We start from the raw sequence: 24,672 nt of genomic DNA, 5'->3' as shown, positions 1-24,672 counted from the left end.
TTTTTATTTTCACTGTTTTGTACCTGGAAAATGCTGCATGCATGAAATTTTACAAAATCCTAAAAGCCCATTCACACCAGTGCATGGCAGTAAAAGTTAATGCTATTCATTTTGAAAAGCTCCTCAATGCACCTATATAATTTTGTAGCAACAATTAAGGTGTGTTAGAAAAAAAAATGCTGCATGTCCATTTTTTGCTAGATTGTAGTACATTAATGGATAATTGCAGCGCAATGCAAGTTACCTTAAAGATGATCTATCATTATAATTTTTATTTTACAGTTCTGTTCCCTATGGGATAGAGTACATGTAGTACTTTGTCCCATGTTTGTAAGTGCTTTTTAATCCTAGTTTTGAGGTCTGACCTGCTTCTTCCCCCTCCCATCTAACCGCGGCTGATCTGACAACAGCTAGGAAGGAGACGGCTGATTAATAGCTGCAGCTGGCCTTGGCTGAGAGAACTTTCCCAAGACAAGCAATGGCAGGAGGTATGCCGTGGCTGACATGTACCCTGCCTCTACATTCCTCTAGCTGTTGCTTACCTTGGGAAAGTGCTCACAGCTGGGACAAGCTGCAGCTATGAATCAGCCATTACCTTTGTAGCTGTTGTTTAATCGGCTGCAGCATGAGGGGAGGGTATAGTTCGAACCTCATAACTAGGGCTAGCAAGCACTTACATGGGAAAAAAAGAACATGAGAAAGAACTACATAGGAGACAGAACTATAAAAAAAAAAAAAAATGCTAGATCTTCTTTAATGCACTAGTGTGAACAGGCTCAAAAGACAACACCCACGTATGACTGGTTCCAATTGAAACAATACAACTGCTCAAGCATTTTAATCAGTGTTCTCAACAGCTGCAAACTGCACAGAAAATCATACAATCCCTAAATAAAGCAATCATCTGCCACTGTCATTGATTATGTAAAATAGACCACATGTTATATATACAATGTTTAGTCTAATTACTAAATCTAGGTATTCGCTGAAATCTGGTGTAAAAAATACCCAAATGGATACAAAGACATGATGAATAAATTATATTAGTACACAAACTCTGTATGAAGACATAGTAGTCCGGTAAAACAAACTCGTCAGTATTGCCATTCATGACCGCAAGCCCTGGATGTTCAATAACATCCTATATTCATTCTCAAACTCTAGGAGTCTAAGGAGCATCCAAGGTAAATGCTGAGAGATTTAATAATGTAGACCATTGATTACAATGATTTGCAGCACCCGATCCGGGCGAGTTGCAAGACTACAAGTGTGAACCATGCTCACGACACAACACCACCAAGTTTTATGTACCACCATTTTACTTACCTTCAGCAGGTTTGGAAACGGCATTTGTAGATTTTGGTTTAAGAGCCACAGGTGATGTAACAGGAGACAGAGCTGTAGGTGAAGCCAAGCCTAAATGGAAAAATATATACACTATTACAACAAAATAGCATCCTATTACAGGCTAGCAAAAATGCATTCTCTTTCATATCAATTACATTGAATACATACATATATTTATACACCTGCAGATGAAACTGTTGGTGTAGCCAATCCTACAACTGCAGACCATACACACCCAAACAACGGGACAGACATCATACAGCAACAAGTTTGGGCACAAACCTTTTTTAACCATGCGTCCAGCAACAGTGAACTGAGTTGAGTCATTGGCAGCACCTATTCCTTTTGACTTCCAGGCCTCTTCTCTTATTGTGATCTGCTGCTTCCTTTCTTCAATGGTCATTTGCACCCCACTGCCAGAAGTCACTCTTTGCTTTAATAGAGAAAATCTATAGTCAACAAGCCTATTACAGCAAAAATGGCTCTAACCAAAGAAAACTGTAAATCGAGAACAGCTTTTTTTAAAAATAGGATGCTTAAGGCAGAACTAGGCCCTCCTTTCCTTTACAGTCATCTTAGCCTTTGTGTGACCTGCAATTGATGTGACACACACACACACAGGGTAAGATGGCAATTATAAAGGTCAATTTCCCACATCTGTGGCTTTTTAAACTGCAATTAGTGTGTGTATAAACAGTCAAAGTTTGTTAGCTCTCACATGAATGCTCTTAGCAGGCTAGATATGGAGCCACGAGGAACAAAAAAAAAAAAAAGAACTGTCAAACGACCTGCACAACAAGGTAATGGAACTTTACAAAGATGGAAAAGGGATATAAGAAGATATCCATAGGATTGAATATGCCAGTCAGTACTGTTCAATCACTTAAGAAGTGGAAAATTTGGGGATCTCTTGATACCAAGCCAAGGACAGGTAAAACAAAGCTTGTAGCCACAACTGCCAGAACAATTGTTCAGGATGCAAAGAAAAACCTATAGGTAACCTCAGGAGAAATACAGGCTGCTCTGGAAACAGACTGCGGTTGTTTCAAGAAGCAGAATACAACCATACTTGTCCATTGCCACAAAAAAGTCCAATGACTATAAGCCAAACAACACTTTGACATGCCTCACAGCTTCTGGCAAACTATAATCTGGAGTGATGAGACCAAATCAGAGCATTATGGTCACAACTATAAGAGTTGTTTGGAGAGGGGTCAACAAGACCTATAGTGACAAGAGCACCTTCTCCACTGTAAAGCATGGTGGTGGCTAACTAATGTTTTGGGGGGGTGTGAGCTCTAAAGGCATGGGAAACCTTGTGAAAATTGATGGCAAGATGTATGCAGCATGTTATCAGAAAATACTGGCAGACAATTTGCATTCTTCTGCATGAAAGCTGCACATGGGATGCTCTTGGACTTTCAGCATGACAATGACCCTAAGCACAAGGCCAAGTTGACCCTCCAGTGGTTACAGCAGAAAAAAAGTGAAGTTTCTGGAGTGGCCATCACAGTCTCCTGACCTTAATATCATTGAGTCACTCTGGGAAGATCTAAAATGGACGGTTCATGCAAGACGACCAAAGACTTTGCATGACCTGGAGGCAGTTTGCTAAGACAAATGGGCAGCTGTACCACCTGCAATAATTTGGGGTCTCAGACAACTATTACAAAAGACAGCTAAAGGAGGCAATACACATTAAGAACTAAGGGTATGCAGACTTTTGAACAGGGGTCATTTCATTTGTTTACTTGCTGTCATGTTTAGTTTTAGGACTGTGCCATTCTGTTATGACCTGCAGTTGAATATGAATTCCATAAGGAAAAAAAAGAAATGCGTTTTGCTTGTTCACTCATGTTTTTTTTCAAAATGGTACATAGTGGGGGTTATATACTAAAACCGCATGATGTAAAATCTGGTGCAGCTCTGCATAGAAACCAGCTTCCATTTTTAATGTCAAAGCTTAATTGCTGAAGTTAGAAGCTGATTGGCTACCATGCACAGCTGCACTAGATTCTGAGTGCTCCAGTTTAAGTCATTCTCCCCCACTGTATATTACCAACACTCCAAGGGTATGCAAACTTTTGAGCACAACTGTAGGACACCAGCCATCTGATGGCTTGATAGTTCAGTCGAGAGCACAAGCAACTGTGATAGATATTCACAAGATGCCTTGATTGTAACGGTTGTGGGAAACTAAAAATCGATGGGTTTAGTTCCACTCAAGCTTTTCTGTAAAAAGAAAATATTCATTTCATTCACATCTTAATAGATTTATGATCACCTACTGCTTTATTCAAAAGAGAAAAGCAAAGGTAACGTTCAAACTGCAAAACAACATAGGAACTGATCGGCTATCTTCTCCAAAACTGTTTTTTTACTGTTTAGTGAACAATAAACAGGTACAAGTTACAACGGTCATTTAGTCCATTCACACAAGGAAGAATACTTGCACATATCGATATGCGATCTAAAACCAACACACAACAGTGAATGGTGTGGAAATATTAAGGAACTCTGTTGAGTGCACTCATGGTGAAGTTTATAAAAATACACCACCAGTGGGGATGGAAAGCAGGTAGTAATAAGGATTTGGTGGGGGGGTAGGAAGGTGGGAAGCAGGTGAGGACAGCAGGTATGTGTGGTGGTGAATTGGTGGAGGGAAGGGTCAGACATGGATCATATCTCCATGGATTTGCTGCCTGAAATGCAGGCATTTAAACAGTAAGGCTGTGACCCACGTCTATGAACAAAAGAAGATCTACGGGCCTAACTGGATGGTGTAAGGTGAGAGAGAAAAAGAGATCTCTAATGTGTGGTTTCTGTGTGGACAAGATACATTGTCCACGTTTTGAAACTTGTCAATGGTGTTTCTAACTATGGCAATAAGGTGTTCTATATGTATATCACTGAATCAACATTTACCTTTCAGGACCAACTGAAAACAATTATCTGACATTTGATTGGTTACTTGGGTTTGAGCATCATCATTGCACTGTGTTACTGAAAAAGCCTGGATTGTAGAAAGAACAGAAGCAACATCCTGAAAGTTGCTCAAAGCTATTCTGCATATTTTAGCACAAGGGTTTTTTTTTTTTAATCAGAGAGAGGTCTCATCCAGTGATACATCCTCTTTCTTTCCCCTTTTTGCAGACAGTGGTATAGATTATGATCCTTCATCAACATAAAATTTACACCCAACATTGTATTTCACAAGGCCCAAATATTTAACATTCGGTTCTTTAACCAATGAAAAAAACTCTGTCTTTGCAATGAAAGCTTTTAAACATGGCCAGCCTATACAAGGAGACTTAATACTTACCTGTCCAACCACCAGTTCTTGATCTCTTGAACTAGCATTTGCTGAAGAACCATCACCATCTGACACTGATGGGTGTGCATTTCAGATGCTTTTCTATCCCATAAAAGTCAATAAAAATGCAAAATAAACTCAGGAGCTCAAAATCGCATTTTGAAAAGCTCAAAGCCAAATTCAAAACTGCTCAAAAGCACCTAAAAGCATACTGCATTTCATTTGCTTCAGAGTCAAATGCCTGTGTACATATGCCCTGCGCTTCTTCATTAATACCCAAAACTACTGATGCCAAACACCAACAGCAAGTAGCATTTTTTCAGAGGTGGCCATGAAAAAGCAGCTTGCATGTTTCTATTTTGAAAGGTTTACTTTAGATATGTCCAATATTTTAGCAGAGCTGTTTGCATTTGTCTGCTTAAAATATGGTCATCAGCTTTATCAGAAGCTCCCATGCTGTCAAAGACACTGTAAGGCTTCATCTGACATAGGGAGATGAAAACCACAACAGGAAAAAAAGCATCCCCGGTAATCTACTTCAGCGAGAGAGAACATCTGAGTATATTTAACTGCCTGAAAGCATCCAAGATCTAGTGTACAAGACCTTCTGAGCCTCAATAATGTATATTTGCAGTGTCTATACACAGTGGGGTGATTGTATGAAGAGTCAGCACCCATATTGGTCTGGTTTTGTCTGTCTGATTAAGTAATCTGGTTTTATAAATGAACATTCCATTTTACATCTCTGCTCCAATATAGGCAGCCATTCACAGATACTACAGTACTTGAATTTAAAAACACATGTAAATGATGTATTAAAAATACAGAACTTCCTTAATTAGTGTCATGTATTTCTCCCTAAAAATGTGTCTGAGTAAAATATACCAAATCTTATTTATGGACGGTAAAATTCCTTTTCTCAATGGCTCTGGTAAGTAGGTAGAGCTTAGAACCACTGGGGTCATCAAGAGATATAAGGAGAAGACTATTCGACCTACTGGGACCTACCCAATACTAAAGACTCAATTTTGGGTAGATAGGCCGCAGCTGAATGATGGAAGCCTTAAAAGTTCTGCATACACATGTGTAAAGACTGTATTATTTCAGTAACAATAACTGAGGAAAAAAAGTGCCGCACGGAGGTTGGTCTAGTGAGTAAAAACTTTCAATATTATCCGAAACAACCCCAGCCAGTCTCACATTTATTATTTCTGAGAACATCTGGAATAATATATAACCCTAAGTAGAGTATTAATACTCTAGGGAACAGTTAAGGAAATGAACAGAACCACAGCTTGTCAGTGGAAAATGAAGGGGTTACTCCATTAATGCTCAATAAAACTTGCTACAACCATACATCCATGACTACTTTACAGCACAAAGAGGAATGTGCAAAGTACAGTAAATCAGATTTGATCTCGAAAACCTGGAGAAGGCAGAATAATGAATCCTAATTTCTGACTGACTCGTACACAGTGCTGTATTAAATAAACTCAACAAACTACTACTCATCGTTGTCTCCCCTGGTTCTCAATTTTTAAATTTTATTTCAGGTACTTGTATAGCGCCGCCAACGTACGCAGCGCTTTACAGATATATTGTACATTCACATCAATCCCTAACCCTCAAGGGGTGTACAATCCAAGGTCCCTAACTTACATTCATACACACATACTAAGGCCAATTTAGAAAGGAGCCAAATAACCTACCAGCATGTCTTTGGAGTGTGGGAGGAAACAGGAATATCCAGAGAAAACCCACACAGGCACAAGGAGAACATGCAAACTTAGGCCGGTGGTGCCGTGTAGTGTCTTAAGGTTCAAAAGTGTAAAAAATAAACTTGTATTGTTCTTCATTAACAACAAAGAAAATCTATTTACCTTTTAGAAACCAACTTGTTTCAAGTCAGTGACAAGAAAATAATGGAGCCATGACAGCAATTTCACAACTCAGCAACAAAAGTATTTTTCAGTGAAGGTTTCCATTAGGGCAGACTCAAGCATCTCCATGCGCAAAGCATTAAGGCCCTCTGGCCACTTTAAATGGGCAATTAACAATTGCATGGAAAGAAAACATACCTGTACTATTTCTGGATATGCAGAGTATTCATATTCTGCACTTTTTTTTATATATGCATTGGTATGCCATTCAAAACACAGTGTATTGCAATTGAGTATGCTAAAACCTGGGTTTTTATGTGCATTGTTGCAAAGGTGTGAAAGGGGCCTTGTTACTCTAAGAAATATTTTTATCTGAAATTGACAAATTACAGTTTTTCTTCAGAAACAGCTGCCTCTTATGTTTGAACTGAGACTGGCTATTAAAAAAAAAAAAAAAAAAAAAAAAAAAAAAAAAAAAAGAAGAAGGGGGGGAATTTAGCACTGATGCCCAATTCAAGAGCGAAAAGAACTCCCTTTACAAAAATTGGCACAGGAATTTCATTCTCATACGTCAACCCCAACTGGACAAAAAAAACCCTAAAATTTGGGACAGGGATTAGCAGCCCTTTAACAAGGACATTTGTACACTAACGATCATAGTATTCACTACCAAATTGTTTTCTTGCATATCCTGAGGCCACCACATATTTGCTGCTCTATTACACATTGATACAATTCTCATTACACTGCACTGTATATATTGAATTGCAGATTTAACCACACTAAATTATTTCAAAGTTTAAAAAAATGTCTAAATATACAGACAGGTCAATAAATATTCAAGTAGTAATCTACTAACAGCAAAGGGCAGTAACCCATCACTACCAATCAGAAGAAACCTTACTGCAGCCAGTCCAGTACAACATGGTCAGTTGCTATAGGTACTAGACTTTGCAGCTTTTCCTGTTTCGCGGATAAGCCAAATACATTTTTAACAAACAACCGCAACTCTTTCATGTCCCTATGACTGCTGAAAGTGAATTTTAAATTGCTATACAGTATATGGCAGCTCTTCAGAGAGTCACAGTTAAGGTCATCTTCCATGATGCTATTCAAGCTGTCATTGCTCTGCTGTCAGCGGTCCGCACAAAACAGGATGAAAAGGGGGGGGACTTCCTTGTCATTCCCAGAACAGCCTTTTGTACATAATACAGGTCTTCAAAAATATTTCTTAATGTATTCAAATAGTTGGGGTAACCTCAAACGCTTCACCATTGAGCTGATGTTCCCAGGAAGATGGCTGTGCACAGATGGAGATAAGCCCAATCCAAGGCAGTCTAGACACATGGAGTTTGACCTTTGCTGCTTTAGTCTGGTTCTACAAGGGGTCTAATCTGTGATGTTCAGGATCTGTTCCAGCTGACAAGACTGGACTACCTGTGCCAAACACTTCAAACTGGATTAGATGCAAGTGAATTAAGGACAGAGGCATCCCGCAGTTGGTTTGGAACAGGGCCGGCAGTATGTAAACAATAAGCAGGGAAGCATTAAACTAATTTAGAAGGATGTTGTAAACACGGTTTGCTAAACTGATACACAAAACGATCAGAGGACAGGCTCAATTTAAAATCTTTCTATATCTATATATATTTATACCCAAGATACATTGTACTTTGTTGAAAAATTCTGACACTACAACTTACCACTGTGTCATACAGCTTGCCAAATGTACATTTCCAGACACACGTATACACTTCTATGAACATACAGTTCTAGGACTCTGTGACCTTCCAATACTGAACCTAATGTTCTCACGCTCAATATAGCAAGAGTGCTAGAGCGGAACTCCAGGCAGATAATGAACAGTCACCATTTACAATTTAAATATATGTATTAGGAAAAGAGTCAAAGTAAAACTCCCCGATTTGGATAGTGAAGGAGAATACTGTCTGTCAGGTTTTTAATGTCTGCCATTAAAGAGATTTTCTCTCATTTATCCTGGTGAAAACAATGTCATTGGGAGAGAAAGCAAAGAGAAATACAAGGTTGTATGTTTTAAGGCTGAGCTCCAGAGAAAAGATGCAATTTCTTTCCTCAAGCACTGCAGAGATGAAATGATCATTTAAGCCACAGGCGTCAAACTGCGGCCCTCCAGCTGTCAAGGAACTACAAGTCCCATCATGCCTTTGCGAGTCTTGCTTGTAATAGTCAGTCTTGCAAAGCCTCATGGGATTTGTAGTTCTCCAACAGCTGGAGGGCCGCAGTTTGACACCCCTGATTTAAGCCTAGGGCCTCGTTCACACGAGGCAGTTCCATGCATGCTCCATGCAGGGCCATGTTTTGCTGGCACAGTGACACACAGAGGAGACACAGGCTGTGTCCATGCAGCTGGTGTCCTCATGTAAAACTGGCATGGGGATGCATGTAACAGCTGTGCATCCCCATGCTGGCAGAGTACGGCCCTGCATGGGCCTCGCATAGAATCACCCTGTGTGAACGAGGCCTAACAAGGACCTTTACTTACCTGATCCCCAAGCAGGCTCCCTCCACTCTAAGACTGGGTACAACAGTCTCTTTACACTAACACACCAGTGGTCGCAGGGACTGTGATGGCACCCATTGTGCAGTACAGTGCCACAAACCCTGCACTGAATGGGAGGATGCAAAAGAACATCCTAGAAGCCTGAGCATCAGGGAGTAGGCTGACTGACAGAGGCGCAAAGGATAATGTAAGAAAAAATGGTTATTACGGGTACCCTAGACTTAAACATTTAATCCTTGCAGTGTTGGGGTTGTTTATCCCCCCCCCCCCCTGGCGTTCAGCTCAAAATATAACTAGTGTATGTACCTGTATTTATAGTAATGTCTAGTAAAATTCTGCATATCAGCTGAGAATGAAAGGGGCAATTGTGTGAGCTGATCAGAATCCCCTGATCTAACACTGGGAACTTGCTGATGGAATAGGAAGGCAGAATGATCATATGTGGAGATGTCCTTTCATTGTTCAGCTATCAGACTTGGAGATTATGTATCGCTTAAAGTGACTCTTCCCATTGGTCTTGCTGGATAATCTAACAGTGCCTGTGCTTAAAGGCTGTTGTAAGGTCTTTATTGCTCAGCTAGCAGTAGTTTGTTACATTCAAGGGGACTTGTTCTGTAATGCTTAAAACTTTTCACAACCTATACAAGCCACTTCTTCAGTTGACTATCAAGAACATACCACAGCACTAGCGTGTGTTGTGATATCTATAGAAAAAAAAAAATATCGTCCACGCACCAAATTTTAGGATGGTTGCTTTACTGCATCACAAACACACCCTGTAGCATGCAGTGTTTGTTCAGATCCATTATTACACATGCCTGGATTAAATGGTTCTCTGGCCCCAAAAATTGCACACTATACTGTGTGATCATGATCCAATGAAGCAACCTTCTCAAAGCATGACTTTGGTGTGCAGATGACAACTTACAGAGGGCTTGAGCAGACTGTTTAGAAATATATTATTGTGCTACCAACTTTATACATTTCTGAATTCACCTTCCATCGCCAAGGATGCCGCTCAGCAAACATCAGTGGACTGGACTCCCTCATGCTATCATTACTGACCTTGAAAGTAAAGAAAGAAAATATAGAAAAATAAGGAAAGACCGAGAAAGATGACAGAGGTATAGAAAAAGCCATAGCACACCAAACAGGCTCCTCAGGGAATTAGCCAGAACTGGTTTACAGCACAAACCACTAACAAGAGGATTTTTTGGACCATACAAAACAACCACAGGTGGAACATTTAGCAATTTGAGGATTTCTGGCAACGATGACAGGTATGAATAGGAAAGCCTTAAAAATTAACACAGAAGCAAAAGGTTTTAGTTTCAAGACAAGCAAAGCCAGTATGTACATAGCCCCCTTGGTGTGCACTTAGTTAATACCACCCCACAACATCTGTATAGAAGTTCAGCTGCTATACTGAAGTGGTAGCCTGAACCTTGTGCACAAACACTTATAAATATTCAGTCATGTCTTTTAATGCCCAAATATGAAAAATATGTATGTAGGGTTTGAAGAGCCAGGAATTCTAGATTTTTAAATATTAATATGTTGAATGTAAAATAATGTCATAATGTGAATGTGGCATTTGACCACCAAAAAATTTTTGTGGGTCAGAGAACATGAGAATAACAAAGATTTATGTAGTCTACACCAGGAAACCACCACCAAAGATGACAAAGAATTTTCTAGGAGGAATTATTTTTTTACATTTTTAAAAGGGCAGCTCCACTTTCGTGGGAAAAAAAATAGCAAATAAAGAAAAAGAAAAATTATACAGCATATACAAATTGCGACACGAGTCACATTGTAATTGTATTAAAAATGGCCTTTACTTTTCAATCTGCAACCATGTAATGTTCTGTAAAATGCAATGCAATTTGGCTACCCGAAGGTGTTCTATATGCAGAATGTGTACAGAACTCCCCCCAGAATCAATTTCCTGCTTGTGTGATTGGTTCCCTGATTTTCCCAGAAGTCTGCACTAAGATACAAATCAGATTTCAGGCATCCCCTGCAACAAAAATGTCATTTTTGGTGAGATATTCTCAACAGGAAATATCTAAAGGATGTCTAAAGGGAGGCAGACCCTGCCACTTTCCTCAGAGCCCTGCAAGTGCAGCAGCAGAAAAATGATAAAATCCCGTCCATTAGATTCACTTTCCACATGGACACAAACAGCTCTTTCCTCAGAACAAAATGCAGGAATCTGCAACAAGTTTGTTAAAATCCTTACAATGTACATTGAAGACCCGGGGGAAGGAGGGGGGAGGTTTTTTTTTTCTTCAACAAAAGTGGAGTTACTCTTTAAGGTAGGTCAAATAAAACATTGTTTTTACACCCAATAATACAAGGGTATCCGCACTAAAAAAAGTTTACTGCAGATAACAAAATCTGTTGGCTATCCTCTTTCTTCACATATCCCAAGTGATTGCCACATGCAAGGACTGACTGCTTGGATAAAAAAAACAAAAACAGCTATGCTGGTGTTTAAAAGGTGCACACTGTTTCTCACCTGGTTTATGGGAAGGAAATACTGGCATTTATAGGCAGCAGGTATAGCAGGAGAGTAAACAGAAGCATACACAGGTTCCTAAGGACAGAGGCAGAAGCAAAGCATGAAAATTAAGAGATAATCAAGAAAATGAATTTTAAGATTGGTTAACAATGCAGTATTGCTAACTGGCAGTGGGGGATATTCTCCATGGGCATGATTCAAAAGGATAGACTTAGAAAATAATTTTAAAATCCATGCCCATGCATTATTTTGCCAGTATTGTATGCATATGGTCAGTCAACCCAAAACTGAAATTTCAGTGGTTTGTAGGTGTTAGAGGTAAATCACTCAACAGTTCCTTATATCTCTCAGTTATTCTATTAGTGAGATCTCTGAGTTTGACATCCTAACACCCACTGTGGACGGTATTCGAGATTTTCTATATATTGAAGAAAATACAAAAATGAGGAGTTGAAACAAACAAAACCAAAAACTACAAAACTCCCAAGTGGACAGGGATAGAGGCAGCAATTAGGTAGGGAGATCTTGTTGTTGGAGTATCCACGATACTTAAAGCCAGGGGCTGACCCAGCCCATAACAGCTTTTTTCAAAATATATATTTGTTTGGGTGGACTGACCCTTTATTAACAGCTTTTCTAATATATGTATAAGAAACATTCCTTAAGTCCAGTCCACCCCTACATAATCATGGCTTGCCCTGAAGGGAGTACATATCTTTACATTGGAACATACCAAAAACTCCTAAGGGGTGATCAAAGACTGGAGTTGGAAGACCCAATGGTTTAAACTCAAGAATCTAAAAGTCTAAAAGGTTTATTCAAATACAGATAGTAAAAATGTTTACTGGCACCAACAAATGGCTGATATGATTTTGGAAGATGTCACTACAGGCCTTGCAAACACTGGTGCCAGCTCTTCCAAGCTGCATAAAGCAATTGACAGCACAAAGCCAATATTAAAAACACTATTGTCAAGCCGTTATGGCATTGTCCGGCTTACCCACAGCTGATTACAGTGGACATAATCATCTTTATTATCCCCTTCTCCCTACAGGTCAAAACAAACAGGGTGATGAGGAATGAGGTTGACGTTTATGCCAGTAAAGCTATCACAGGTTGGTACGAATAAACAGAACACAAATAAATTCCTTAGATCTAAACGGAGCGATAGCTCTTCATCTGTCATGAGTTAAGCAACATTAATTAAAGATTTTACAAGAGAGCCATTGCCCAACAGCAGCTAAGTTTCCAAACATATGGTACCCATTGCTGGCCATTTATAAGCGTGGCATTCACCAATAAAAATTCTCAGAATAGTGAGACTTGTGTGGCAAAAAGCCATTTTGATAAATCATCCCAGATTCTGCTTACAATATGAAAGGGTAGTACTATGCTGTCAAGTTAGGTAGCTAACCTTGTATAAATGCTGGGCTGCCATTCATAACGGACTTTGCAAAACTGCTTTCCATTTTGCGTTCATTACAAAACACACAATTACAAATATGTCCTAAATACAAACAGTTCTTTTGTGTTCGTTAGATATAGAGATATAGATAGATAGATATATACATATATATATATATATATATACACACACACACACACACACACACACACACACACACACACACATACATACATACACACACACACATACATACATACATACACACATACATACATACACACACACACACACACACACACATACATACATACATACATACACACACACACAGGACAGCAAAATGGGAAGGGGGTATGTGGTCTGATCAGCCAAAGCATTACCTACCCATTACGAGATATATCATTACCACAATGTTGACACCTCAACTATTGAGAGGGGCCCACTTTGACTTATTTTATATAAAGCTGAATGCAGAAGGGGGGGGGGGGGGGAGTGATGAGCTACACCCACAATGGCAAAAGGGTGGAAGCAGAACAAGAATACGGCAAAAAGAGATCATTGAAGTCACCAGAACATACAGTTGTGCTCAAAAGTTTCAATATTCTGGCAGAAATTGTGAAGTTTTGGCAAGTATATTGAAAATATGACTGATCATGCCAAAAAAAACTCTTATTTAAAGGATAGCGATCATATATAGCTATTTATCACATAGTAGTTTGCCTCCTTTTTAAATCATAATGGCAACAGAAATCACCCAAATGGCCCTGATCAAAAGTTTTCATACCCTGGAATGTTTGGCCTTGGTAGAGACATACAAGGTGACACACAGGTCAAAATGCCAATTAAAAAGGTAATTTCCCACATCTGTGTCTTTTTAAATTTGTGTCTGTGAATTAATAGACAATACGTTTGTTAGCTCTCATGTGGCTGCACTGAGAAGACTAGATACTGAGCCCTGGGAAGCAGAAAAGAACTGTCAAAATACCTGTGTAACAAGGTAATGGAACTTTATAAAGATAGACAAGGATATAAAAAGATATTAGAAAAAAAAAAGAAAAAAAAAAAAATATATATATATATATATATATACACACGGTTCAAATTACTTAAGGATAAATGATCCATAAAAATTAATAAATGCAATTTTTTTGCAGGTAAAAAAAAGGTGCATTAACCCTTGGTTCACCCTGAATGGGGCTTTGAAACCAAGCTAATTATTATTATACAGTATTTATATAGCGCCAACAGTTTGCTCAGCGCTGTACAAGCTAATTCAGCTGAAGTAGCGCAATTTCAAGGCCTCTGGTCAGTGCAATTTCATGTGCAGCTTCCTGACATCTGTGAGACTTAATTTAAAGATGTCAATGCAAGTTGCACATGAAATCACAAAAAAAAGAGTGCAGGAACCTTTCAAAAAGTCAAAGTCACACCGATATGTATGGTTCCATTAGGCACAAACAAGGTGTGACTTAGTATGCGATTTTGAACTGTCAAATTGTATTGGTATGAACGGGGGCTATTTTTGTTTTAGGAGCCTGGAAAGCATTGCACCAGCAATCAGTAAATTGCTAGTGCAATGCAGGTCTCCTGCCGACTGTCAGTGTAAGTGGTCTGCCCGTATATTGTACTGGCAGGTACTTTTACACCGGACAGGAAGAATAAATGGAGTACAACAGCGCTCAACAGCACTGTGGTAGCTCATTGAGAACTACAAGTTCACAGCCACAAAAGATGTCGGCACTAGTAGCTCATTGATTCGCAGGGATATGTCAATCAATGACGAGGCCGTGTAGATGTAGCCCCACACGGCCTCGCTTTTTTGAATTGTAGCAGCAAGTACGAGGAGAAGATCCCAGTCTCGCTGCCACAAGGAGGGGTGGGGGATTCGGTTCTGATGATGCTGCACGTTACACAGTACACCCCGGATATGAGTGTAATAAGAAGAAGGTTTTAAAAAAGGGGAACTTATCCTTTAAGTGGAGAGTTCAGGGATCTCTCGATAAGCCAGGGTCAGGTAGACAAAGAAAGATTGCAGCCACAAATGCCTTAAGAATTGTTTGGGGTAACAAAAAAAAGAAAAAAAAAACACACAGGAAACCTCAGAAGAAATACAGGCTGCTCTTGAAAAAGACAGTGTGGTTGTTTCAAGGAGCACAATATGAACAAAAATGAGCTGTATGGTCGAGTTGCCAGTAAGAAATAGAGAGTGGCAAGACCACAATAGAGCTTTAAAGGTCACAACCATAAGTTATGTTTGGAGAGTCATCAACAAGGCCTACAGCAACAAGAATACCATCCCCACTGTGAAGCATGGTGGCGGCTCGCTGATGTTTTGGGGGGTGGGTGAACTCTAAATGCATGGTGACTCTTGTGAAAATTGATGGGAAGATGAATGCAGCATGTTATCAGAAAATACTGGCAGACACTTTGAATTCTTCTGCACAAAAGCTGTTCATAGGACGCTCTTGGACTTTCCAGCTCAACAATGACCCTAAGAACAAGGCCAAGTTCACCCTCCAGTGGTTACAGCAGAAAAGGTGAAGGTTCTGGAGTGCCCATCACAGTCTCCTGACCTTAAGCCCTTTGCACCCAAGGGTAAAACAAATGTTAATGCCCAAATACAATTTTGCAACTTTTACATGTGTTAGTAAAACCATACATATCACAACTACTTTGTGCATCCAGGTGGACTATACCTTTTTTCCAGGACACACTGGGCTTTCATTTGGTGGTAATGGATCTCTCTTGACTTTTTATTTTTTTATCATAGGAAAAAACTGGCTTTAGATTTACCTGTACATTTCTTGCTACTACCATAACCTACCACCAAACAACAACCCAAAATAAGTTCTCCTGCTCCTGACGATTGCAGCGATACTACATATGTGTGTTTGTTGTAGTTTCTACCCGAAATAAAGCCCAGAAACAATAGTGCACTTTATGCTTTTTTTTATCCTACCTAAACACACACTGACACTAACAAATGTTATAAAAAAAAAATACTTTAAGTCCTGCCAAAAAAAAAAAAAAAAACAATACTGCCCCTGACCTTTGATTCAAACACTAACACTGCATTGACCTAGATCGAACCTTGATCTAAGTTTTTTTATTTTTACACTTTTTCTCCTCTGTGCAAAAAGAGAGAACACCACAATGCATCTCTCTTTCATTCAGAGAGAAAACACGGAGGCACCCTTCACAGTTCCTGATCACTGTGATAGCCAATCAGTGATCATCACAGATCAGGTGATCGTTAGTACGGGTCCTGGGACATTCGGTGTGATCCCGGTCTTTGTGCAGTGTGCTCTCAGCACAAAAACAGATACGCAAATATGCGACCCCATGGAAAAAAAGTCCAGTCCAGCGGGGCTGCATATTTGCGTATGCTCGACAGGAAGGGGTTAATATCAAGCCAATCAGGGGAGATCTCAAAATGTACATTTCATGCAAGATGACCAAAGACTTGGCATGACCTGGAAGCATTTTGCCATGACAAATGAGCAGCTGTACCACCTGCAAGAATTCAGGGCCTCAAACAACTATTACAAAAGACTGCACACTGTAAGTAATACAAAAGGGGGCAATACACAATATTAAGAACTAAGGGTATGCAGACTTTTGAACAGGGGAACTGTAATTTGTTTACTTGTTCCCATGTTTAGGTTTAGGATTGTCCCATTCCGTTATGACCTGCAGTTGAATATGAATCCTATAAGAAATAAAAGTTTGCCTACTCAGTCATGTTTTCTTTTAAACAATGGTACATACTGTATATTACCAATTCTCCAAAAGTATGCAAACTTTTGAGCACAACTGTACAAGGAGCTAAGCAGACCTAAACTATCCAGGAGAGGGACTGGGCTTGGGGGAATTTGCCCCTTGGGCCAATACCAATAAAATATGTGGGGCTAGTGTAACTCTAGTGGGGATAATTAATCCAAATAAGAGGAACATACAGTCATTGACACATACTGGGCATTAAACAGCTACCAGCTCCCTACTTACATGATCTGGAAGAGAAAGCATTCCAGCATAGATTTCCTTTGAAGAGTTGAGATGTCATGGGAAGGTAATGCATAAACATGTTAAAAAACCATGTCCCAATCAATAGCATCCTTTAGAAACGCCCACCTTTCACCACCAATTAAAAACATAAAAAATAATGAGAAGTTGGGTCCTTTTTCTTTTTCCCCCCTTATCAATGTCCACATAACCTGGTTAGACCATTTTATAAAATAATGTATACAGGACTTTCCCACTTAACATGCAGGGATAGTCTGGGAGACCCATGAAAATCAAATCGCCCAGTTTAAATGGGGATTTCTCAGTACAATGATTTATTAAAATATTCAAACTGATGAATAACATTTAGATTGTTACTTATAAAAATATCTAGATATTAGAGGTTTACACAATGACAAATAGAAGCGTAATGTACCACAAATTTGCACAACCATACCAACTATAGGTAAATCCATAAAGACGACACTATAAAAGTGGAGGCTGCTTGTATTAAAGACACTGCTTAACATATATGGCATTCCCGTTATGTGTGTCCTTTTTTGCACAATATTTTCGTACACGCTTTTTTATGTCCTTCCAAATCTAGAACTCCTTTGACATCAGAAGTTAATCCAGTTGCTTTAAATATATGCTACAGCAACAGACCCTTGAGATGGAGTTTATATTTAAACTATACCAAAAGCTTTTACATAAGTAATGTATACATTGTAATAAGGCCTGCACTTCTTCAAAATGAAAAGATACAGTATATGTAGTCTGTCTAACTAGAGAGGGCCAGTGACCCAAAGATAAGTAATAATTTCACAGTAGAGCACACTTAAGCTAGCCATACACTCATAGATTTGGATTTTTTCGTACAGCCTGCAGGCCATCTGCAGCCTACATCTGACAAGTTTTACCATCCACACTAAAAGCACAGATGGAGAAGTCCCCCCTGCTGGGCTATTTTCTGAATAAATCATGCCCCAGACGACGCCAGATGTGACGAAACGCATAGGGCAGAGCCAACGCTCGTGACATCATCACGTACATCGATACCAGTAAGCGGCCCGTCTGACTGCTGGGACTGGTTGTATATCGTTTAGCATATATGCCTTTTAACATTGTGAGTGTTTAACCTTTCTTTTAATAAATTTGTTACATTGTGGTATTACACTATGCAGCCTTTCTGGCTCTTTTTTTATGCTTTGGCAGAATGATGCAAGTCTGAGATTATAGCTGCTACACATCTGCTTTGGAGATTGTGAAAATTTGGAGACATGGCGCATTTAGACTCATTAGTAGGAATTAATTTGCTTCGGTAAGTGCATTTATGTGGCACATGGTGGTGGATCACAACGCTGTCATTACTTATAAAGAGTTGTAAGTGGAAGTATAGCTGAAAAACTTTGTTAATCACTTTGGGACTGTCACCACTATTCATTTATTTCGACTCACCCTTCAGTCAATTTTAAATTTGTATTTTTAGGTTATTCTATTAGCACTGCACTTTTGTTTATATTATATTCTGAAAACAAACCTTTGTCCTAAAGATTTACCCTTTGAAATCAAGAGATTTTACTGAAGTAGTTGTATTTACTGAAACTTTCCCAATTACTCTTTATTTATGAAGCTTTGATAGTACAGAACCCCCTTGTGAATCTAAATAAAGACATCTAAATAAAGGAATGAATGGAGCCTAAAGAACAGGGCAAATTGATGAGTGATTTATACCACTGGGCTTGTTGTAGTGCCGGCAGCTGTCACTGGAGTCGGCATTATTTTAAATAAAAATATGGATACTGTGGCAATAAGATTTGAACTTTGGACCAGACATGCCTGTTGCTATAAAAATGCTGTAGAAATCTGTGGATAGTCAACAAATTCCCAGTTAGCAATTGTGTGCATTATGTTCATTTTGTAATCCACTCTCCCCAACTAAGATAAACTACTTCAAAAGCATGACCTGAAATCACAACCAGATCACCCATAATTGCTTCAAATTATTAGACAAAGTTGGATTTCAATGCTCACATGATCTATCTTTATCCAATAGTCCCATCTATGTAAAACCCCCATTTCTGCCCTTCAGAAGTCTCACTATAACCCAGTCTTAAAGTCTTCAGCTCGAATGTGGCAGCTTAGTTTAATTTTGATTTCAGGCTGTTCATTAGTTAAATGTTTTAAGAAACCCATAAAAAGCCAACAGGTTGCTTTTATAAATATGTTCTAACACACTTTACCAAGTGCAGAAAAGCCATTCCAGACACACACAGCAGCCTGTCACATGGCCAAATGCCACTGAATTATGGAATTTACAGGACTTGTCTGGTCAGCAAAATTAGTCAACTTTTGTCCAATCAACTGGTGGTTCTGCTGGAACTACGATCCCCCCCTTTGGCAGAGTTCACATAATTATGATTAGGTAATCAATGTCTAGGTAGTGTTAGGTAAGCAGGAGCTAGTGTTTTCTGCAAGACTAGTACAAGGATTTAATGTAGAACTAAACCAACTGCTTAAAAAAAAAAAAAAAATTTAAAATGATCAATAAATATTACATAAAATAAAACTTAAGATTAACTTTGATAGCTTTTGTATTTATTTTCTGCCTGCTAGAACATGCTACCTTCAAGGCAATTCGCTGCTGTCACAATGCTCATATCCACTGTCTAAACCTACAAAATCTTTAAGTCCTTCAATTAATTATTGTAATATCTGGTCACAACTGCAGATCTAAATTGGGGCCAAGGTGGCTCCGTTCTCGAAGAAAAGGAGGATTTAGCAATAGGAGTGAGGGTATAGCTGTAACTTCAATATAAATTTGCTTTAAGCTTCTAGCAATTATGTGGATTAGGTTCTTGTGTGCGTTTCTCCTCTATTAAACATTGGCAATGTTAATTTAACCATAATCTCATCTCAGCTGATGTGAACCAAACATAAATTTAGCTAACACTTTGAGAAAATGTTCTTAAACACACCATTGGAGAGAGTCAATATGTATTACTTGACAGAATGGTGCAAACAAAATAATCCTTCAACACTCAACAGGTTAGCAAGTAATGAATTCACCACCGCTTACCAACCACCATTACACTTTTTAGGTGACTATAAAAACAGACATTTTCTAATAACCTGCACTGCAGGAACCCAAGTCAGCTCAGAATGAAAACAATAAGAACACAGTATTCGGTCATTTGTAATTCTCTAATTCTCCACCAACTATGGATCTTTAAGTCCCAACCAGCACACCTTGCCATTTAAAGAGGGATTATGGTTAATGCCATATTTCCTAGCATTAATGTCTGAACACACTAATATGTGTGAACTAAATAATTCTCCAATGAGAAGTCCAATTACACAAATATTGCCAACTGCAGCCTTAATTTCATTTCTAGATGCAATACTTAGATTTGCCTCAGAACATGTCTTGTGTCTAGCTGTGAGGTTATAAAATGGTATAAAGTCACTGCTGTTGATAGACTGGTTTGATAGTTAGGTTTTTATATATATATATATATATATATATATATATAAAAAATGTTCATACTATTGGCTCTGTATGCCGCCAGAATAAATTAAAATATCCAAATGAGTTTGAAGTGCAGACTTTCAGCTTTAATTGAAGGGGTTGAGCACAAATATCAAGTACAAATTTTAGGAACTGCAACCATTTTTATACACAGTCTCTTAATTTTCAGGGGCTCAAATGTAATTGGACAAATGAATATAATCATAAATAAAATGTTCATTTTTAATATTTTGCTGAGAATCCTTTACTGGCAATGACTGCCTGAGGTCTGGAGCCCATGGACATTACAAAGGCTGTTTCCTCCTTTCTGATGCTTTGCCAGGCTCTAAATGCAGCTGTCTTCAGTTCTTTGTGGGTCTTTCTGTCTTTAGTTTTGCATTCAGCAAGTAAAAGGCATAATAAAATAAAACTCGCAGTGCTAAAAATATGATAAAACAAATAAAATCGCAAAATTATAAATTATATGATACCAATATAACAAAAAATATATATATGAAAGTGACCAAGTTAAATGACCTTATCTGTTATAGTGACATAAATAGATAATATAAGATGACAAGCTATAATATCCGCAAAGGTTTAAAAATATGAAAGTGACCAAGTTCAATGACCTTATCTATTATAGTGACATAAATAGATGGCAAGATATAATATCCGCAAAAGTTTAAGGTGCCAGAAATCAATACACATACTATGGCGTATGGTGAGGTGCAAATATATGCACTATAAACATATGGTGAAATATAGATGTGATAAGAACGTCCCCAATTGGCATTTCCAGGTGCATATGTGATTAGTCTCTGATTAGTGTAGATCCGTAATGGTGAAAGATAAAATAAATGGCCGTAGATTGCACTCACCAGAGAGCGCACATGAATGCGCATTTGAGTATTAAGGACCAACTCCTGGTCATCAGCATCAGGTTACTTAAAACATCAGGTCATCTAGTGGGCATCAGGGGGGCAGGCAGCACACCATCAGGTAGTATTCGGCACAGAGGATGGATTAGCCACCAGAGGAATTACACTAGTAACTTCAGTCAGGTCACAATGGGTATCCTTGTGGAAAAGACTCACCAGAAGTGAGGCAAAACAAAAAGACTTACCATAGTGTAGTAACTTTTAACTTATTCAAGGTTAAAATGAAAAGATGAAATAAACTCACAATGGATAAATGATGTCCAAATAGTAACAATCTGGTAGTCTGATGTCCATAAGAAAGTGTACCAAGCATACTGTGTCAATGAGGGAGGCTTCCTGACATGTTTCGTGCACAAGCACTTTTTCAAGGTCTGGAGCCCATGGACATTACAAAGACTGGGTTTCCTCCTTTTTGATGCTTTGCCAGGCTCTAAATGCAGCAGTCTTCAGTTCTTTGTGGGTCTTCCTGCCTTTAGTTTTGCCTTCAGCAAGTAAAATGCATGCTCAATTGGGTTGAGATCAGGTGATTGACTCAGCCATTGCAGAATATTCCACTTTTCCTTCAAAAGCTTCTGGGCTGCATTTACCGTGTTTGTTGGATCATTGTCCATCTGTACTGTGAAGCGCCGTCCAATCAACTTTGCTGCATTTGGTTGAATCTAGGCTGACAGTATATCTCTGAACACTGCAGAATTTATCTGGCTGCTTCGGTCTTCTGTCACATCATCAACAAACACCAATGACCCAGTGCCACTGGAAGCCATGCATGCCCATGCCATCACACTGCCTCCACCATGTTTTACAGATGACGTTGTGCTTTGGATCATGAGCTGTTCCAAGCCTTCTTCACAGTTTTTTCTTCATTCTGGTACAGATTAATCTTAGTTTCAACCCTCCAAAGAATGCTTTTCCAGATGACTTTTTTAGATGTTTTTTGGCAAATTCTAATCTGGCTTTTCTATTCTTCAGGCTTGTGGTGAACCCTCTGTATTTGTGAAGTCTTCTCTTGATTGCAGACTTTAAAAATGATACACCCACCTCCTGGAGAGTGTCCTTCACTTGTCTGGATGTTGTGAATGGGTTTTCTTTACCATAAAGAGGATCCTGCGATCATCCACCACTGTTGTCCTCTGTGGACATCCATGCCGTTTTATGTTGCTGAGCTCACCAGTGCGTTCTTCTTTCCTCAGAATGTACCAAACTGTTGATTTGGCTACACCTAATGTTGCTGCTATCTCTCTGATGGATTTGTTTCATTTTTGCAGTCTTACAATGGCCTGTTTCACTTGCATGGACAGCTCTTTTGAATGCATGATGTAGGTTCACAGCAATAGATTCCAAATGCAAATATCAAACATCGAAGAAATAATGGAGTAGCCCACACCTGGCCATGAAACAGCTTTTGGTTCAATTGTCCAATTACTTTTGGTCCCATGAAAAAAAGGGGGGATTGCCACTCTTAAGAGCTGTAATTCCTAAACCCTTCCTCCTATTTGGATGTACATACCCTCAAATTAAACCCGAGAGTGTGCACTTTCAGCCCATATCCATTATATAACTATAGCTTGAATATGTTTTGTTAAATACCTGAAAAAAAACAAAATTGTGGCGGTGTCCAAATATATATGGACCCAACTGTATAAATTAATGGTTTTTATCTTGATTCACAATGTTCAAACCTTGAGTTTGCACTAGTAGTCTACGTCTGGGTTACACAGAGCTCAATTAAGCCTTAAGGACTTTATACTTAATCCATCTCATTGCACCATTAACTTATTTGTGTAGTCACCCAGAGCAACCCCTCAGCAATCAAGGGACCTAGTGGCAGTGACAAAAATAGTCTAAAATATAGATGACAATGTTGATACACTTAGATCAGCACACAGGTTTACCAACTTGTGAAGTCTTAATTTTTCTTGGTCAGTATTAGCAAATCCATAACCACACCCTGCCCCATGTGGTTACATGAGGAATCAGACAGTGCTGAATGCGAGCAGAGGTGGCTGTTATCCACAACCAGTTGTTCAAATTTGTAATATTCAGTGCAGGTTAAATCAACAATCATTTTTGACCATAGTTACAAGGAAATGGAAGACCAGATATTTTCCTCAAACAAAATGCTAACTTAGGGTTTTTAAATATGGTTTTTCTTTGAAAAAAATTGGTACTTGTAATTTACATGTTTATCCTCAAATTGAATGTAAAATCTGTAGAACTCAATGGTTTCTGAGACGATATTTCTGAATTTTCGTATGAACATCTTAATGAAATTATGCTGGTGTATGGCCAGCTCAGACAACTGGATCAGGAGACTATCTTGTGTTAGTATGTTCCTCCTGATTTCAGTTTTTTAGGAATGGGATGGGGGAATAAGACAAATTAAAAAAAAAAAAAAAAAAAAAAAAAAAAAAAACTGTCTTGATTGCACACCCCAGCATCCTACTCTCCACTCCTTACCCAAACAACCAGGCTGTGCACAGACAACCCTTAAAAATTAATTTGTTATAATTTGTTCTGGTAAATTTGTCAGTAAGTCCCCTTTCACATGGGCGGACTCTGCCAGTAGATCCGCCTGCTCAGTGAAAGACTTGTCCGCTGATGCCCACTGAGCAGGCCGAACATGTCCATAGCCCGCTTTCCTCTAAGGGTGTTCAGATGTACATTGACCACCTGTTTGATTACATCTGACTGCCATCCAATAAGGTAGATAGATGGGGAACGCCATGGATCCCCAGCTCTCTGTTTTTAGCAGCTAAGATTGGATGCAGGCAGGTGTAAAACAGACACATCAGTTTATATCCCCTGTTCCATAGAGGGCAATGGATGGTCCGATTGGGTCCACCTGAAAAATAGACAGCTGGACCCAATCGCTCCACTCATGTGAAAAGGTCCTTAAAGTGTTTCGTTCTATTGGATAATAGCAGAAAAAAAACAAAAAAAAAACCAAAAAAAAAACAAACACACTAATCCAGCTGAAACTCCACTGCTGTTCAGTGAACTGCACTATTCATACAGAGTTTATATCTCTTTGAACTACAGAACACTCCTCCATGCTATACAAAAGAAGGGTATTCTGTAGTCCTATCACTCTACCTTTGCTATGTTTTTACAAAAACGTGAAAGGCTATCTTTACGGATATGAAAAATGTAACTGACTTTGCAGGAAAAAAAAAAATCAACATAGTTACCTGAGAAACCTTGAAGACA

At 38.9% G+C, this 24,672-nt stretch overlaps 1 protein-coding gene across 17 annotated transcripts in view; it reads right to left on the bottom strand.

Annotated features, from left to right (window-relative positions):
- SVIL (supervillin) overlaps positions 1 to 24,672 on the bottom strand; it is a 345,773-nt gene that overhangs the window by 61,183 nt on the left and 259,918 nt on the right. For 10 of the 17 annotated variants that reach the window (XM_089668670.1, XM_089668672.1, XM_089668669.1 and 7 more), the window contains 5 exons: positions 12,607 to 12,654; positions 11,604 to 11,681; positions 10,079 to 10,147; positions 1,630 to 1,780; positions 1,327 to 1,416 (listed from right to left, as the gene is read on the bottom strand). In XM_089668670.1, the coding sequence (XP_089524796.1) occupies positions 1,327 to 1,416; positions 1,630 to 1,780; positions 10,079 to 10,147; positions 11,604 to 11,681; positions 12,607 to 12,654 (436 nt within the window). The remainder of the gene's footprint in view (positions 1 to 1,326; positions 1,417 to 1,629; positions 1,781 to 10,078; positions 10,148 to 11,603; positions 11,682 to 12,606; positions 12,655 to 24,672) is intronic. The other 7 variants (XM_089668668.1, XM_089668674.1, XM_089668675.1 and 4 more) reach the window with 4 other exon arrangements.

The sequence above is a fragment of the Staurois parvus genome, unplaced genomic scaffold (assembly GCF_062004578.1).
Source record: "Staurois parvus isolate SC_StPar_1 unplaced genomic scaffold, SC_StPar_1.0 ptg000061l, whole genome shotgun sequence".
Lineage (NCBI taxonomy): Eukaryota > Metazoa > Chordata > Amphibia > Anura > Ranidae > Staurois > Staurois parvus.
The sequence above is the reverse complement of the archived record's forward strand: the minus strand, read 5'-3'. Positions and strand labels throughout refer to the sequence as shown.